Source organism: Aethalodelphis obliquidens, unplaced genomic scaffold (genome assembly GCF_003676395.1).
Source record: "Aethalodelphis obliquidens isolate GAN/ISIS:26980383/991018 unplaced genomic scaffold, ASM367639v1 scaffold2, whole genome shotgun sequence".
Classification (NCBI taxonomy): domain Eukaryota; kingdom Metazoa; phylum Chordata; class Mammalia; order Artiodactyla; family Delphinidae; genus Aethalodelphis; species Aethalodelphis obliquidens.
In genome coordinates this window covers 65,736,486-65,754,896 of record NW_020837946.1, presented here as the reverse complement: position 1 = coordinate 65,754,896, position 18,411 = coordinate 65,736,486, and the positions used below count along the sequence as shown (strand labels likewise).

At 34.6% G+C, this 18,411-nt stretch overlaps 1 protein-coding gene across 2 annotated transcripts in view; it reads right to left on the bottom strand.

Moving 5' to 3' along the window:
• Positions 1 to 434: 434 nt before the first annotated feature.
• Positions 435 to 18,411, bottom strand: part of GALNT3 (polypeptide N-acetylgalactosaminyltransferase 3) — a 46,076-nt gene continuing 28,099 nt past the window's right edge. For both annotated transcript variants that reach the window (XM_027129378.1, XM_027129367.1), the window contains exons 3-11: positions 17,706 to 17,878; positions 14,055 to 14,204; positions 11,818 to 12,052; positions 11,082 to 11,199; positions 9,446 to 9,646; positions 7,308 to 7,439; positions 7,002 to 7,103; positions 2,844 to 2,996; positions 435 to 1,970 (exon numbers count right to left, since the gene is read on the bottom strand). In XM_027129378.1, coding sequence (XP_026985179.1) covers positions 1,848 to 1,970; positions 2,844 to 2,996; positions 7,002 to 7,103; positions 7,308 to 7,439; positions 9,446 to 9,646; positions 11,082 to 11,199; positions 11,818 to 12,052; positions 14,055 to 14,204; positions 17,706 to 17,878 — 1,387 coding nt within the window. In that variant the 3' untranslated portion in view covers positions 435 to 1,847. The remainder of the gene's footprint in view (positions 1,971 to 2,843; positions 2,997 to 7,001; positions 7,104 to 7,307; positions 7,440 to 9,445; positions 9,647 to 11,081; positions 11,200 to 11,817; positions 12,053 to 14,054; positions 14,205 to 17,705; positions 17,879 to 18,411) is intronic.

Sequence of the window (18,411 nt, the reverse complement as noted above, 5' to 3'; positions counted from 1 at the left end):
TTTTTTTAATATGCTTGACTTAAGCTCATAATTTATAAAATACCTTTGGGGATTTGTTTTGTTTTGTGAGATACAATGAACTCTAAGAGCAATATTTGCTCCTGGTTGTTCACTCTAGGGTTAATAAATTGAGAAACAGAAATTATACATGTATGTGGGCTCTAGTGTATATTTCAGAATTAGTATTAGAAAAAGTAATAAATACCTTTACTTACTAAAGAAATATTCAATATGAATAGTGAACTGTCATTTGCATCATAAAATATAACATCATAATGTCACTCACTGTGCTATTTCAAAATTATTTGTCTTTCTGCTCCATAAGACCTAAGCTCAAAGGCAATATAAGTCTTACTATGCCTACCATAACTTCTGGCACAAAGTTAGACACACAATAAATATCAGTTGAATTAAAATAAAAGTTGGCATTGTAATAAATTAAAGAGTGCAGAGTTTTTTTTAATGTAAGTTCAAAGTACAAACAATGAGAAGATGGAGTCAATAATTGTAAAATATTTTCTTATGTACAACTGAAGCCAGGTTTAAAACATAAAGCCAATCATACATTACTTCTTCAATAAGAATAGATCTATATATAAAATGACCAAAAATTGTTAAATCTTCTCAGTAAGCATCACATTTTTAAAAAAATTACTCTATCATATGCTCAAGGAAAGTTATCAGAAATTGGTACAAAATTTTCTAAATATCTAACACGTAATCTTCTCCATTCCTCACTTTTTATGCCATTACTATTAAATGCTTTTTCCCTTCAGAAATATCTGATGACTCTGCAGTGGGTGCTTAGAAATTCAGGATACAAAATTCATGCTTTCCCTAGCTATTATCAATTATATATTTTATCCAAAAAATAAAAAAACAAATAGTTACAATAGTGATAAGAATTTGTTTTATTGTGTTTTCCATAGATAGTAATAAGGTTTTTTGGTGAAAAAATTCATTACAAAGACAATCTATAATTGAATCAGTAACAAAAAATTTTTGCTTTAAATGAGTCAAGTATTCTGCATTTGAAATTCAATTTCATAAACATTCAAGATTAGTGAATTTTGATAGGAAAAAAGACTAACAGAAAGGAAAAAGACACCTTTTTAACAGATAGCGACTTAGAGGTTTTTTTTAAATTTCTTTGGGAAAACACACAGTATAGTTATTTTTTTAAGTCTTTTGCTTCAAGTCAAGTGAACTTTAGACTAAGAAATATTTTTAAATTTGCCAAGAAATTGAAGTGTTAAAAATAGTCTTCTCCTTGTTCATTTAATTTCATGTTTAAGGAAATATTTGACAGATAAGTTAACAAAATGCAAAAGAAGTTTACCTGCATTTTTATATAATAAATTCTAGCTCTATAAAAAATTTCCTGGTTTTACACAAAGGCCAATTTTTGACCTTCATTGATCCATTTCTATGTAGTTAAAAAAATACAGTATCAAATCTTTCTCCCTCCCCCCCAAAAAAAACTAGAAGAAAAATTTTTAATTGTGAGTGTGTGAATGTAGCTATGCATATTCTCAAGCGTACAAAGCACACGAACATCACTTTACTTGGAAAATTATTTTCATCATACTGTAAACATCTTTTCCTCTGCATCTGGACTTTTCAAAATAGTCTTTGGTATTACTAGCTATTGTGCTTTGAAATGGAAACTTAAGGGATTTCTGTAGCGGTGCTACATAGACATTTTAAGATATAAATAAGAAAAATGCACTTGGAATAAGTTACAGTTAGCTGCTTTTGCATAATTTTCAAAAACTACAGTGTATGCCTAGTCACAGTTTTATAAGAAAGAATATCTCCTTTTTCAACTCCTTAATTTTAAGGAACACTTAACCATTTTGGCTAAAAATCCATTTTTGGAGTGGATCTGATGGATTGCATGACACTAAGCTTGGATGCTCTCCACTTGCTGAAAGGCACATTTTAAAGAATGAATTATATAGAAGTTGGTCCTAGAATAAAAAGAAATACAACAGACATTAAGTTTCAAAACTCAAAGTTAACGGAGAAATATAAAAACAATTTATGGTCTCATGGAAGCCAAAGAGAGACTTATGTAACAAATATACACCATTCTTAACTTTTAATCTTTCTAATATCTACTATGTCTGATAAAATCTTGTTGGTTTTTGGTGTAGGCAACATCATTTATGCCACCACTGTTCAATTCACAGAAGGTGTTATATAAATGAAGAGAGGTATGCAGAAAAAGGTCTCAATCAAGTTCTCAAATAACAAATATTTCATTGATATAAGTGATAAAACTCTAAAAAATCCAGTCATAAAAGTCAGTTTTATAGTGTTCTAGAATTACACAAAACAATATTCAGGTAGGAACTGTTAGTTTCCAGCTAAGTTTTAAAACATATGTTTAAAAACAGAAAAAAAGCCTTTCACATATTCTCTCAATTCTAGATTCATGAAAAAGTACTAAAATAGGGAAGGAAAGAATTAATCACTTTAGGTAAGAAAAAATAATTATTTTTCTCTTCTCTGCCAGGAAAACAAAAGTATGACTGTCACAAGAAGCATCATAAGAAATTCTAAAACATATACAAACAAATATTACTAATAATCCACAGACATGTTGAACTGCATAAATCATGCTGTAAGATATTTTATAACTATTTTGGTCCTAAGAGTATTTAATTCATAGATATCTTCTTTCTTACCACATGGGTAGACATACGTAATGACAAAGTTAACAAAGACAGAAATTCTGACAGATAATATCAATACAGTATGTTTCATGTATTTTCCCAGATAAGCAATTAGAGCTAATCAAAATAATTACATAAAGGGGTGAATTAATTGTACTGAGGTACCTTCTGGATCTCCCATATCTGTTCTCCAGTGACAAATGTCTTGTGACCTTTGTAAGCACATGCCTTCAGCTGAACGACACCTTGAGCAGCATGAAGACATAATTCCTTCTGGATGTTATGCCGAATTTCATGTTGAACAGAGTATTCAAAGTACTGTGAAAGGAAGAATGCTGTTACTGACGAGAGCACTCTATATCCTCAGTTGCAAAATTGTCAGCCAAAAAAAAAAAAAATCAGCAACTCACTGAATAATGGAGTCAGGTGTACTTCACCAAAATAATACAATGAAGTAAGTATCAGAATCGTAACCTGAGTTTTTGGGACAGAAGATATTATAGCCTTTCTCCAGCCTATCACCAACAGATAGTTACTTAATTAAGAAGGCATTGTCTTCCTTCCCATGTCAGAAATTGGAAGCTATCAGGTAGGATGGAGGCTAGAATAGGTTTGCCACAGAAAAGAGTCTGGAAACGTTTAGCAAGCCCATTAACTACCTCTTTCTCTCCACAAGTGTTTCTTCTCTCTTATTCATCTCAATTAATGGCATTTTCATTTAAACTAGAAACATTTGAACAGGGTACTCTTGGGAATTCCCTGGTGGTCCAGTGGTTAGGACTCTCTGCTTTCACTGTCATGGCCCATGTTCAGTCCCTGGTTGGGGAATTAAGATCCTGCAAGCCGCACGAAGGTGGGGGGCGGGGGGCACACGATGACACTTTTCCTGCCTCAGTTTCCTTGCCTGTAAAATGGGTAATTTAATAACTCCTACCTCATAGGGTTATGAAGATAAATGGTTTAATACATGTAAAACATGTAGACCAATAACTGGTACATGGTAAGCATTCAATACATTTTTAGCTATTGTTACTATTATTGATGTTTCTCTCTCCCCACATGTCCAATTAAGTGGCCCCTTAGTCTTACTGAATTTTCCTCTCAGATGTTACCATCCCACCGATCCTTACTTCCACATCCTCACTTCTTTTGTTCAGGCACTCAAAATCTCTACTGCAATACCTCCAGGTACCTCCAATTTCTGCTCCTATAATTTGGTCCACTCTGCTGCCAGTTATTCTTTTGTAACATTGATTTGATCCCTTACATTCCCTGCTTAGTGATTCACAATCACTACTGTTGCTAAGATGAAGTCCACACTTCTTTTTTTTTAAATTAAGGGTACTTTAATTAATTAATTTATTTATTTTTGGCTGTGTTGGATCTTCGTTTCTGTGCGAGGGCTTTCTCTAGTTGTGGCAAGCGGGGGCCACTCTTCATCGCGGTGTGCGGGCCTCTCACTGTCGCGGCCTCTCTTGTAGCAGAGCACAGGCTCCAGGCGTGCAGGCTCAGTAGTTGTGGCTCACAGGCCTAGTTGCTCCACGGCATGTGGGATCCTCCCAGCCCAGGGCTCGAACCCGTGTCCCCTGCATTAGCAGGCAGATTCTCAACCACTGCGCTACCAGGGAAGCCCCCACAGTTCTTAATCGGTACGTGAAATCTTCCACTTTCAGTCTAACATCAACCATTGTCCCAATTATACACTATGCTCCTTTCACACAATTCTACCAATGCAGAACATATGTATCCATAACTCCACTTTGCTTTACTCCCTAGAATATCTTTCTGGGTCCTTTTCTGCCTAGCTAACTCCTTTTGATCCTTCAAAAGCCAATTCAAATATTACCTTCCTTCTTTAGTTTTCCCTGAATTTGTCTTATGCACAAAATTACATTTTTCTCAGGCTTCCCATAGTGCATCAGAGATAACCTTCATAGCACTCTATTGGAATTGTGTGTGTAGCTAGCTGACTTCACCATAGAACAAAGTCAGGCAGTGTATCTAGTAATAACATCCATTATACATCAAATATTTCATAATGTTGACATTCCAAAGAAAAAAATGAGTGAACATAATTGATTTTCAATAGTGAAATTATTAGTCTTAGCACTAATATTTATTGAGCCCTTATTATGTGCTAGGCAGGGACTGTTCTAAACCCTTTATGTGTATTAGAGTAGGCACTCCACAAACATTAGCCGAATTAATCTTGAGTTCCCCTGGTCTTAGCCTCATGCTTAATTTATCTCATTCCATAAATATAATATCATTTTTATAACTGATAGCTCTTCAGATGGAGACATTGAAAAAAAAATGGGTTTAGATCACGAGAACAGCACTCTGGCTGTACTTCTTTAAGAAGGATAAACCTTAGGATTTCAAAGATGATAAGAAAGGCTGACCAGAACTTTACATTACTCATATTATTTTTTAAAAACCACTAAAACGGAAGTTATAAGGAATGGAGAATAGTTGAAGATACTTAGACAACCAAAGAGTATGTTATTATCTAGTTGAGAACGCTGGAGAGAATTTTACCTTAGAACCAGGACAACTACACTGGAAGAGAAAGGGGAAGAGGCAAAGCATTGTGTTACAAAGCCATAATGAATTAAACGGCACTGCACCAGTATATTAGTCAATTTAGTCACATTATCAGAATACTTATTTTCATTTGGCATAGTGCAATACTGTTACAATGGAGTTTTATGCTATAAAAAAAATATCATTATCTGGTCAAAACAGTAGAAGGGAACATGAGGAAATGATCGAGTTAGATGATATCTCAAAAACATCTAGCACTCAAGGAACTACAATTCCCAAACTAGTTTAAATGCAATGCTTGATTGAAAATAACATTTAAAGGAAATAAATCAAAATAAAATCAATGGCTATGTCAGGGTGATAGAAGCCAGAGTTATCTTCTTAAAATATAAACTAGAAAATATAATTCTTTAGCTCAAAATCCTCAGGTGGCTTCTGTCACACTTGGAATTAAATTCAAGTTCCTTAACGAGGCCAGCAAAGCCTTATATGACCTGGCCCCTAATTCATGTCTCTGACCTCATTTTCCACCCCTCTCTTCCTGGACCACTCTGCTCCAGCCACACTGGCTTTATGCTTGCTCTTTTTACCTGCCGCTGGGCCTCTGGCCCTGCGTCCTCTGCCAAGATGCTCTCCTCCTGGAACATGGTTCCTCTCCCAACTCCTCAGGCCTCCACTCTAAGGTCACCTTCTCAAAAACGTCTTCCTGAACCTCCAAAATTAACAACCCCCCCGCACACACATTATCCCCCTACTCTGCTTTATTTTTCTTTATACCTAAAATTACATATTTATTTTTTCCTTTCCTTCTAGAATATAAGCTCCACAAGATAGAGACTTTGTCTTTTTCACTACTATAAGAGTGTGAGTTACATTATAGGCGCCAAACAAACACTTGTTGAAAGAATATGTGAATTATTTCAGCATCCCCAAATTTCTAAAAGATGGCTATATGCTATTTATAATTTAAAAATTATTTTAGAGACAGAACTATAAAAACATCTTTATGGCAATGATAGGAGAAAAACAGACAGAACAATGTATAAAATATATCTTCAACTTTTACGATAAAATAGATGTAATGCTAGAAGAAGCCTGAAATAAATTTATAAGTATTTATATTTAGTGATAAGATTTTTACAAATGAGGAAATATTTCTCATTGCTCAAAACCTTAATTTTTACTAGGATAGTCCAGTGTTATTTCTAAAAGAATGTAACTATTTATATAATTATGTTTTCTTCTAATATATAGTGTATAAGGAAAATTTTAAGATATGAATATATATACACATCGACATATATGTACATATATGTATATGTATATGTATATATCTGTGTGTGTGTGTGTACCTCCATCAAACTTTTAATATCATGAACCACAAAAATACAGTATGAACATGATGTTATTTGCTGTCAAATCCAGTTAAATATAGCCTTTACGTATAATTTAGCAAAATCACCATGCTAATAGTCATGCAACATCAAAGATTCACATAGAAGATCCTGTTTTTCATTTCAAATGGTATTATTCTATTATTTTCTCATTTACCTTTCTACTAAATGGGTAAGCAACCTCAAACTGCTCTCAGAGGCAGAGTGAAAATCAAAATAAAGTACTCTACAACTTCTATATGAATTGCCAAACTTAATCTAAAAACGTTTCACATACCAGTTTACCGGAACATAAAATTGATTTAGGGATTTTGAAAAACGTGCAACAACTTACTTCTGTTTGTAGGTACTAAAGAGAAGGGAGGATTTTTAGTGCAGTGCTCACCTGGTTTCCCCCAAGTCCATGACACGTATACAAAATTAATGGTTTGCCTCCTTGATTATTTTCTCCAACATCCAGACATAGAGGCTGACCAAAACTCTTAATCTAAAGGGAAATTTTCAAGTTATAAATTTTTTAAAAAATCTATGTGGTTTATATTTTTTCGCAATTAATTTCAGGAAGTGGTGTTAATAATAATGTAAAATCTCAAAAGCAATAAAACAGAAAATATTTCAGCAATTTTTCTGAATCACATAAATATTGGTGGAAGGGAATATACCAACTAAAAAGGAACAGGAAAATACTCACATATCCAGCTATAACAGGATTAAGGTCTGGCACATACGCTTCTGGATAAATATTGTTCAGATACCATGTAAAATTTTTACACTGAAGGCGGTGCTTTATTTCAAATCTTTTTGAAAGATCACCAAATGACTTCTGGAGAAAGATGAGAAGTGAAGGCGGATGTTTAATTAAAACAGAACTGATAAAGTACTTCGAATGCTACTATTTGTATTTACATTTAGGTCTTAAAAAAAAAAATTCTGGGCCAAAATATAAGATGCGATTTAACTACAGTCACCATTCATTCAGGCAACAAGTATGCCTGGCTGCTCACTTCTGGCTTCAAAGAGAATCAAGGACCACTGCAGTGCCGACCTAGTGCTATTTTATTCTTCCTTTGTGCCACAAACCTCTGTCATGGGACAAAGATCCCTAGCGAAATGCTGAAGGCAAAAAATGGTAGTGGGGGCATCCAAAACTGATCCTAGTTTTATACGCAAAAGTGGTCTGTAAAGTGTGGTGTGAGAAAGCAGGTACAGAGAAACAGTGCCAACTGTGCATCACGTAACATATCTCTTCTCCAGTCAAGACCACAAAAAGCGACACAGTTGGGAATATTTTTTTCTAGTTTTAAGGGTATTGCTTACTCCTAACACTATCTTCTAATAATATCCTAACAATAACAATGTTTTAGTAGAAAAAGTCAAGTTTTTAATCAATTGTATTTTATTTTCCTTTACCTTATTTAAAAGGACTAAGAAAACTTAAAAAAAAAAAGCACTAAAATTGAAAAGGTATTTGGTACAGGCAAAATTTTAAAGAAAATTTACAGTGGGTGCCTAAATATATGAAAAAGTAAATACTCAAGCTTATCAGTTCAACTAAGGAAAATATTTTCTCTGCCACCTTCAATGTTTTGAACCCAGGTGTTTTAGCAAAAAGTATGAAACTCTGAAGGACTTCTGGGTAGCTTATGCATTTTACCGTATGGATCTACTTGCCCTATGTTAAAAACAAGGGTTTGCTGGCTCACTTGCCCCTCTGTTGGTGACAAGAGAGCATAAACTGTATTTAGCATCCACTCGCCTGGTTAGCCAAGTACTTTTGTGCAGTACACAATCTGCCCGATTTGTTTTGGTGGCCCTGGGTAAAAAGTTAGCAATCTGACCCAGTAGTGCTCTGACTTTGCATGGTACTGACATGTTACAGGGAGATACCAGAGACCAAAGAAAAAGCGAAATGAGGTAACCAGATCCTTCTTTATGACATTCGAAATGTTGATGCCCTTTAATCCCAATATATACCGGCTTGCAAATCGGCACTGTTTCTTACAAAGAGTTGGGTGCCATTTGCCGAAGCATGTCCTTAAACTCTCCAGTTTATTTACCACATCCAATGTTGAAACTGTTGGGACTCAGTTCTAATGCATTAGGCATGATGATTCTGCAGAGCTTTGATCTAGGACAGGTCAATAACAACCACAGTGCCATGCATTTGTTAGCACTTATTTCCTTATTTCACAGCTGCTCTGGGAGACAGGCAAGTATTTTATTTCAAGACAGGGAGGGAGAGAGAAGAAACGTGGTGGAGCACGTGCTCCATGTCAGGCCAATCTGTCAACCACCTATGAAGCACCATAACCATTTCACAGTCTCAAGGGGCTTTGCCAAAGTCACCCCTCCAGGGAGCAGTGGAACCAGAACTGCAAATAAGAAAGCTTGATACTTCTGGTTCATTTTCCTGCCCCATTCTGACACTGTCTAGCCCTCCAGTTCAAAATGTCACTTAGCACCTTGATTTAGGTGCTAATCACATCACCTAAAACCAGTTAAAAGCAGTTCCACTTAATCTTATTTTCTTTGAGTAAAATACTGAACCAAAGCAGTTACAAAAACTAAATATCTTCCATATTAAAAGGGTAACATCAGGTAGAATGCCTCAACTTTTTAAATGCAGTTTACTTGACTTTTTCAAAAAAAAAAAAGAAAGAAAAAAGAAAACTGACATCAATGAGTTATATATTTTTGAGTTCAAAAGCCCAGCTTTAAAAATAACTTTTTAAAAAAATGTTTTAGGCTTGAGTTGACTCAAACAGGTAAAAGGACATGTGAACTTGTTGTGGATTTTTACCGTAATTTAATTATTTAGTCCTAACTTACTTGTTTAACAATTTTTGCTGCATCTGTGTTTCTCCTATAAAATATTTCCTTATATTCATCCATCCAGACTTCTGCAAGGCGAACTTGGTTGCGAGCAATCACCTGAGTGCCTTTTGGAAAGGTATGAGGGCTTTTGCTGCGAAAAACATGTCCAACAACAGAGCAAGGCATAATCTCCAACTGCCCACCACATTGCCACACCTGATAATTAATGATATTTGTTTAAATTTACAGTATTTTAGGAAAATCAAAGTGTTGCTTTTAAGTTCACCTTTAAGATACTAATAAAAACAAAATAAGAGATTTATTGCAGCTTTACAAATAGTCTCTGTTCACTGCCAGTTCAGTTTAAGTTCTCAAAGATAAAGAACTATTATTAAATGGTACAGACCCAAGAGACAAAAACCCCCCACATTTTCAGAAATTACTTTTAACAAAATAGTGATTTCAGATCTCTCATAAAAGTCCACAATTTCTTCTTCTTTTTTTTTTTTTTTGCAAAAATTATTCAAGCTATCTAGTATCCACACAGAAGACCAATGGCTCTTCTGCATTTGACTTCCACAGCAGACTTGGAGAAAGTGAGCCCAGACTCTATTTATCTCTTGTATATTCAATTTTGTGATCAAGAAACAAATTCCAGACAGTCATTATTACCAAAGCACAATCTATTAAACTTGATCATTATAAAAACTTCATACTATTTAGAGATAGAGGGTCAAAGAACTTATTTGCATTAACTCTAAAATGGCAAATCACTAAATCAATACCTACTCACTTAAATATCTTGACAGTTTGTTTGTTCTGCCATAAATGAAAAATCTAAAAGTCATGTTTAATAATATGTGCTAATATTAGGGCAGTGGTTGTATTCTCTCTCTCTCTCTTTTTTTTTTAAACAAGTGAGAAAGCTTGGTGATATGTTTTGTTCAACAGACTGCTTAAGATCCAACATGTGCTGGGGGTTAGGAATACTTAAATGAATAAAACAAGACCCCTGCCCTTAAGCAGCTCAAACTTGGCCAAGATCATCACTGCCATTATGTGATGAAGCCAGAGCCAAAACTTAAATCTTCCAACTCCTAGTTCAGTTCTTTTTCCACTACATTCCAGCCTAAGTGATAAGAAATGAATGACAAAATCATTGTAGAAAATGAACTCATGAAATCAAATACGTATATGTGGAGACCATCTAACACCTTTCTTTTATTTCTCATATTAACGTTTAATATGTATAGGGGAAAAAAGCTTGTTTAATCCGAAGAGTTAAGTTCAATGTCCTTTAAAATTATACATAAATGTTTTTCCATTCTGACTCGCTTGATAATCAACCAATTTCCTGAAGCACTAGATTTAATTATATTTATCTTGGCTGGAATTCAGTAGCTACAAGTGCATTAATTGGTGTTACTGCCTGGACACAGGCGTTTAACTGATTCTTCTTGTTACACTGGCAGCAATAAATAAATATATTAAGTTACACTTTAAGAGGAAATATATTTATTCTAAAATTTCTAACAATTAAATTTTAGAAAGCACAAAAAGTAAAGACTACATTCATCCATGATAATCTGTATCAGCCAACTAGAAATATATATTCCATTGTTTAGTATAAGCGCTATATTTATAAACTTACTCTGAAAGACATTTCTATATTTTCACCTCCCCAAATTTCCATTTCTTCATCGTAAGTTCCAATATATTCAAAATAGTCTTTTGATATGGAAAAAAGGCCTCCTGCAAAAGTGGGTGTTCTGAAAAATAATCCATTGTTAAACTTTGTTATAAAAACCAAATAAGAAAAAAAACATATTTTAAGAGCAACTGAATCAAATGTACAAATAAATTAAAGAGAGATGACAATTTCAAGGCTTTATATAGATTAATAAAAACTAAAAATGCTATCTTCAAAGTCAAGTTTTGGGGGATGGGGAGGAAGAACTTTAAGTATCCTTCCCTAACAGAACAAAATTATTGTGTCTTCTAACCAAACTTAAAAGATTCTCAAGGGAATTCCCTGGTGGTCAGTAGTTAGGACTCCGTGCTTCCACTGCTGGGGGCCCGGGTTCGATCCTTGGTAAGGAAACCAAGATTCTGGCCTCATGGCTCGGCCAAAAACAAAAAAGATTCTTAAGTAATGATTATAAGGAAGACATAAGAGCTCACTTAATTCTACTTCCTACTCAGTAACATCATGTATAAACAAGTACATAAATATATAAATGACTTTCCTATTCCTTCTATACAGAATATGTGTATTCTTTATTTTGTTAATGTGAATTACCTTTGTAGAAATTACTGTAAAAAGCAAAGAATGCATACATATTCAAATACTTGAACTGTATATAAGACTTTGAGAGCAATCATCTTACTTAATTGGATAAGTTTCATCCTTCCTTCTTTGCTGCTCATGATCGGGAAGTGACTCCCAGCCAAATGAAAGACTCCAGTCAAAATTCCCACGGTTGTGGTTACTTCCATAAGGAGAAGGTTTGTTGAATTCAAACGTGTTCAGATCTATGGATGCAATATCTGGGCTCACGACAGCAGTGTAGTTCTCAGCTATTCTGGCCAACAAAGGTTCTAACCAGCCATAGAAACACTCACCTAGAAGGAATACAATTTTAATTAATTCAATGAAAACACTCAGGGTTTTTTTCCTTTTGTGGTTTGGAAGAGGGTTTACAGAGAAATGAGAATAACCAAGTCATTAGTGTTTTGAACATTTATATAGGGGAGATTTCTTAAAGGTTTCTTGTGAGATAAGGGTAGGATGAAAAATATAAGACAAGATTAAGCATAGTTAGGAAATGACTGATTTTTTTAACCTTACAATGGAAGCAAAATGATACTGATATACTTATGTTTCAGACTGTGTATTTCTGTTTAAAATGGGCTATGAATCAAGGATAATGTTTTGCTGATCCATACCACCTAGCTCCAGAAGTGTTCTGATTTACTTAAACTTGTCTCCCTGAGTAGGGTAGAGTAACTGAAATCTTTATTTCTCTGACAGGTTCTTAGGAGAAAATAAGTAAAGGAATCAGAATATTCTGATTTTAGCAGTTGGAGACGAAGTACCATTCAAACCTGCCCAGCGCTAATGAAAGAGAGTGGAGGAGTGGCATGAAAGGTCTGGGTTCTGGCCCCAGGCCAGGCTGTCTCACATCACACATAGAGTTCAGGAGATGTGGCATGTACAATGCTACTCAGGGCTTCCCATCATTCAGTGGAGTTTGGCAGTCATGGTCCAGGAGAACCATCAGACTCATTTGCCTGGAGGGGAAGAATGCCCAGTCTGACACTATTGTAATTTTGGACCAGGAGAGGGAATGCTGGAGAAGCAGCCATTTCCTTTTGAAAACACCTCTCCTGGATTACCTTTAGACCTTTCTTAAATGCTGGGTATTAAGAGAATACTGAGGGCTTCCCTGGTGGCGCAGTGGTTGAGAGTCTGCCTGTGGATGCAGGGGACACGGGTTCAAGCCCTGGTCCAGGAGGATCCCACATGCCGCGGAGCGGCTGGGCCCGTGAACCACGGCTACTGAGCCTGCGCGTCTGGAGCCTGTGCTCCGCAACAAGAGAGGCTGAGACAGTGAGAGGCCCGCGCACCGCGATGAAGAGTGCCCCCCGCCACCGCCTCGCTGCAACTAGAGAAAGCCCTCGCACAGAAACGAAGACCCAACACAGCCAAAAATAAATAAATAAATTTATTAAAAAAAAAAATAGTCACAGGACAAGGCAGTTCCCATTCTACCATTTAAAAAAAAAGAATAAAAAAAGAGAATACTGAATGTGAAAGCTCTAAATAGACTCAAGCAAATCCAAAAGCCCTTCTGTAAAAATTAGCGTATGCTCAAAACCATTTGCTTGGTCAAACATAACCTAAAGGCTGGCCAATCCAAAGCTAAACACTCACACAAAGAGTAAAACTCACTAAACTTAGAGCTCGAGGGAATAAGTGACATTTTAATAACACCTAACATGTACATTAAACATTGACTCTAAAAATACTGTCTAAGTACTTTATTTAAAATCACTGACACTGAAAAAAAATCAAAATACAAAGAGAAAAACCCCAGCAGCAACAAAAACTAACAACATTCATGGGAAAGATACCAGAAGCTGTAAAGGGGCACCCCTAACTTGGCACAAAAAGGAGTGTGTGAATCTTTGGGGGAAAAAAAAACCTGAAATATAAAAAGTAAAAGTGTTAGGACAAAGTTTAATGATAGGGTTGACTACACTTAAACAAAACTTTCACTCACTTTAAAGTGTAGTAATCAAGAATAATAAGGAAAACCACATTTTTTTGACAAAATGAGCATATGAAAAAATCCTAGGCATGGATAAGTCGCTGGGGAAGCTGTTCACTGGAGGCCATAAAGTTAAGGAGCCTCAAACAAAAGGACGTAAGATCTTTGAATAAGTGAAAGGAATTTCCTACCCAGAGCTGTAATCTGCTTGGGCTGTCACTGCTATAATCACTAGCTGAAAATGATGTTAAAGAAAATGCAATTAGGCATTTAAAGAAAAGGCTTCCTTACCTTTTAAGTTAGAGGGAGGGGGAGGGAAAATGTTACAACTATGTCTATACTTGTATACTTACAGTGAGCATCTAAAAATGTGAGTGTTTCAGCTGTTGCTACTGTTGCTCCTAGCAACCTTGCAGTGATCAGACCTTTTCTCTCCTTTTGTCTGACTATTTTTACGATAGAAAATTGTTTTATATATTCCTCTAGTTTACCATGCAAGTACTCTGTAAGAAAAAAAATCAAGATTAACTCCTTTCTAAGTATATTTTCATATATATGAAAGCTAATAAAGAAACCACAGAGCAATGAGTCCTCCACATGCATAATCTTAACGGTTGTACACATCCATCCTTAAGACAAAAATTATATCTTCAACTCTTATTGGAAAACAAAAATTATATATACAGATCTTAACTTTTGAACGATTATAATGCGTGACATTACCACACATAGTTATCCTGCCCATGTCATATCAGTAAACACAATGTGTTTGGAGGGGGACACTTCCAGAGGAATAGGCCCCAGGAGTTAAGAAGACTCATTTAGAGGCCAGAGAAAAGGGACAAAGGAGTGAAAGAAACTGAATTTGGCCAAAAAGATATTTGATTCTTATTTAAATTGCCATTTAAATCTGCAAATGTATAGAAAAGTTTCAAGTATCAAAAAAATTATCTGATATTTAGGCAGTGGTCAAAATAATTTAAGACCAAAATCTTGAGAGAAAGATGAGTAGGAAAATCCAGGGCTACAGCAGTTTGGGAATATTTCTACAAAGAGTCAGCAAAAAATTTTTGAAAGCTCTAGAGTCTCCTGACACAGAATTTTTTCCAGTAAAAATACGAAGGAAGAAAAGAGTATGTAAATCAGGAATGAGGTTAGAAACAGGCAAAATTTTAGTCATGGGTGTGTATAATTTAAGATACTCCATATTCCAATTTGGATGACATACATACTAGGCAAGAGTTAAAATAGCAGGTAAAAGAAAAACACATCAATCAAGTCAATCAAGTGTTGTCCATATTTTTAAACAATGTCTTAAGCCTGCTTGTTCACCATTGAATTCTTGACTCTTTGTTGAGTATATAATGCAGTTCTTCAAGTGGCCTTCTTGGACCCATAGCACAGACTCAAAAAGATTTGGGAATATTGAGAACACCAGCAAACATCCTGGGTAGATGTTTGCTTCTACCAGATTTCAGAAGCAATTGCAGGTGACTTTGACTTTATCTGTAATTACATATTTTTAAAAATTCTCCAGTGGTGCAGATAAGAGAGTTGCTTATTTAAAGCTTAAACATTCATGAAAGAGGTAAGAGTCCAGGTATAACTTTTGCGGAAAAATAAGCCTATCTAAACATTATCGTCTCAGAGTAACAGATTAACTTTTTTAACACCTTCTAAGTACCTCAGAATTAATACTCCGAAAGACAAGTAGGATTGTAATTTGTCTTAAAAATATAATCATAGCTATTTCTGCTTTAATCATAGACTTATAGAGCAGCAACTTAAAAATAGAAACATTTTAAAGGTCTTAATGGGAGTTGATTTTTAAAACGGAGTCACTACAGATTCCTTCAATAAACCCTCCCACTGTTCATATGTTAAGAAATTTTTATTCATCCACAACTTCTGAACTTCCTATAAATTCTTACCTGCCCTTTAAATTTAGCCCCCATCCACACCCTAATTTTATGAAGTTAAAAACACAAAGCCGTGAAATCAGATTTCCTGGGTTTGATTTATAGCACCATTACTTTTAGCTATGTGACCCTGGGCAAATTATTTTACCTTACTGTACCTCGGTTTCTTTACCTATAAAGTGAGATAATAGAAAAAATGGGGCTAATAGGACTAACCCTCACAGGGAATTGTTAGGAGGATACAATGAGAGATTATTGTACAAATAAAACATTTAAGACAAGAACTAACTAGCACATGGTCTATGCTCTGAAAATCTTAATTATATTTTGTTTGCTATCATTGGGATTTAGCTATCAGTTAACTGAGTACCTACATATTTATGCTGCTTTTCCTTAAGCAAATTGAAGTCAGGGACTATGGTTTCTACTTCACAAGCTCTTCTATGGTAACGAGGGACGTATTTTCCACAGTGGGGGACTCATTAGATAGTTCTTTGACTGATTCAATAAGACAAATTACACTACTATTCAAAGATAGCCCTCGCCAAGAAAACTTTTCCAAATCTATTGTTGATTGCTATAAAGAATTATAAAAAATACTCAGACCCTTTGACCAAGCAGTCCTACCTCTCCTAACTTATCTAAGGATATAATTCAAAAAAAGGGAAAATAACATAAGCACAAGGATATTTATTGTAGTATTACATATAGTAAGGCTAAGGGGTAAATAAAAGTGAATGGTTAAGTAAAATGTATCTAGTCCATTTTTGTCATTAAAATTAAAGTTTTGAAGGTAACAGAAACAGGCTAATAATGTTACATGAAAATGTCAGATTTCAAAACTAGATTTCTGACATGGATATAATTAGATAAACATTATATGTTTATGTAGACAGTGATTAGGAAAGAAAAGATTAAAATGGTTGAAACATTAGGTTAAAAATGTTATGCTTTATTCACTTACAACCACGTCTAAAGTCTGGATACATCTTATAATTAATAGATGACATGTCATCTAGTAGGTAGTGGGTATTTTTTCCCCATGGTCTGTAAAGTAATGATTTACCTTACAGTAGATGGTGCTTTGGATTTGACGGAAGAGTGTTATCCTCAGTTTACAGATATAAGGAAACTGCTCATTAGTGCTGGAGCTAGAATTTGACTTTTAGGAATCTAGTTCCAAACTTGGGCTCATTCAGGAATAAATTTTGCAATCGTTGAAATAATCTGTATTTGTTTGGTACTTAAAATACTTGTAATGTTTGAAAACTCAGCAAATTATAGTATTTGTCTGATTATCCTTGTGAGTCCAATTTAAAATGTGTAACTTAGCAACTGATTATTGACATAAAATTAAGTGAAAATTCATTAAAGATTTTGGCTAGCTTTGTAAATGGTATTGGAATATTTAAAAGCGCCAAAATAAAACAGGATGTGGTAACTCTTCAGTAATTTTTAACTACTCTTTGATATTATTAATTAATAGATTATTTATATGAATACTTCTAATCTTTAAAACAACCCTAGGAGTTATGTACTAATGTATTCCCTCATTTCTAAGCTATACAATTATATACTTCTTATAAGCGATGGCATGTTCGTTTAATTGGCTGTAAGGGTCTTTTATTCTACTGGTATGTAAACTAATGATGTATTATACAATAAATTTGATGAAATATGGCATTTCCCCCATTTTACAGATAACGAAACTGAGGTATAGGGGGGTTAAATAACTTTCCCAAGTTACATAGCTGGTTAGGACCAGAACTGGGATTCAAATCAAGGCAGCCTAACTCAAGGCTCAAGTGTGTGCTCTTAACCACTATGTCTTACAATAAAAGTCTCATATTGAGGACTACAAAGTTATAAATAATGGTGTTTCACACGTTTCACACATTTCTGAACTCCAAAATACTTGAATATGGACTTCCTTGGATTCTCCCTTCATCCATCATATATAGCATCCAAGACACTATATTCAAGATCTGAGGTGGCATACAGAGAGCACCATATACCCAAATAGACTTTGGACAACGCCACATGGATTTACTTAGGAAACAATGTAATTTGCATGTGCTTTCTTACCATCTACACTAGCATCATCCACCAAAATGATCTCCTTCAGCAATATGGCAGGTGAAGAATAGAGCACGCTGTGGACAGTTCTAAGCAGCGTGGACCATGCTTCATTATGAAAAACTATTATGACACTGGTGGTAGGCAGGGGAGGACAGCGCTTAAATTTTTGTTCAATACATCTAGAAAAAGTCAAAGTAGAAGAACAATTATGAATTTTATTACTTTATTTCACAGCTATACCATTACTAAATTATCATTATTTAAACCTTTAAAACAATAGAAATGATAGTGGACACTTTATTTATATGTAAGATGATCTTAATGCTATATAAAGGCAAATAGATTAAAACAAAATTTCTTACAAATAGACCACTCACCCAGAGATCATGTCCACTGATATTGATCACGTCACGAATTAAAACATGCTATTGTAAGCTTTCTCCATAATATAATTTTAAATACAAATAACATTTTAAATAAGAAAAATAACCTAGAAGTGAGACAACCTGTAAAAATAGCAAATACTTGTAACTGCTCAAATACAAACCAAGTTTTTTTCTTTCCTTGTAGAAATCATGCATTTTTCTTAACATTTGCAATTTTTAATTATTAAATGAATATTCATCTTTGTAGAGATTATCTTAAATTAGATACTTTCCTAGGAATGTAATATTTTCTAAGTTTAATCAATTTCCTTAACCGGTAACTGAAC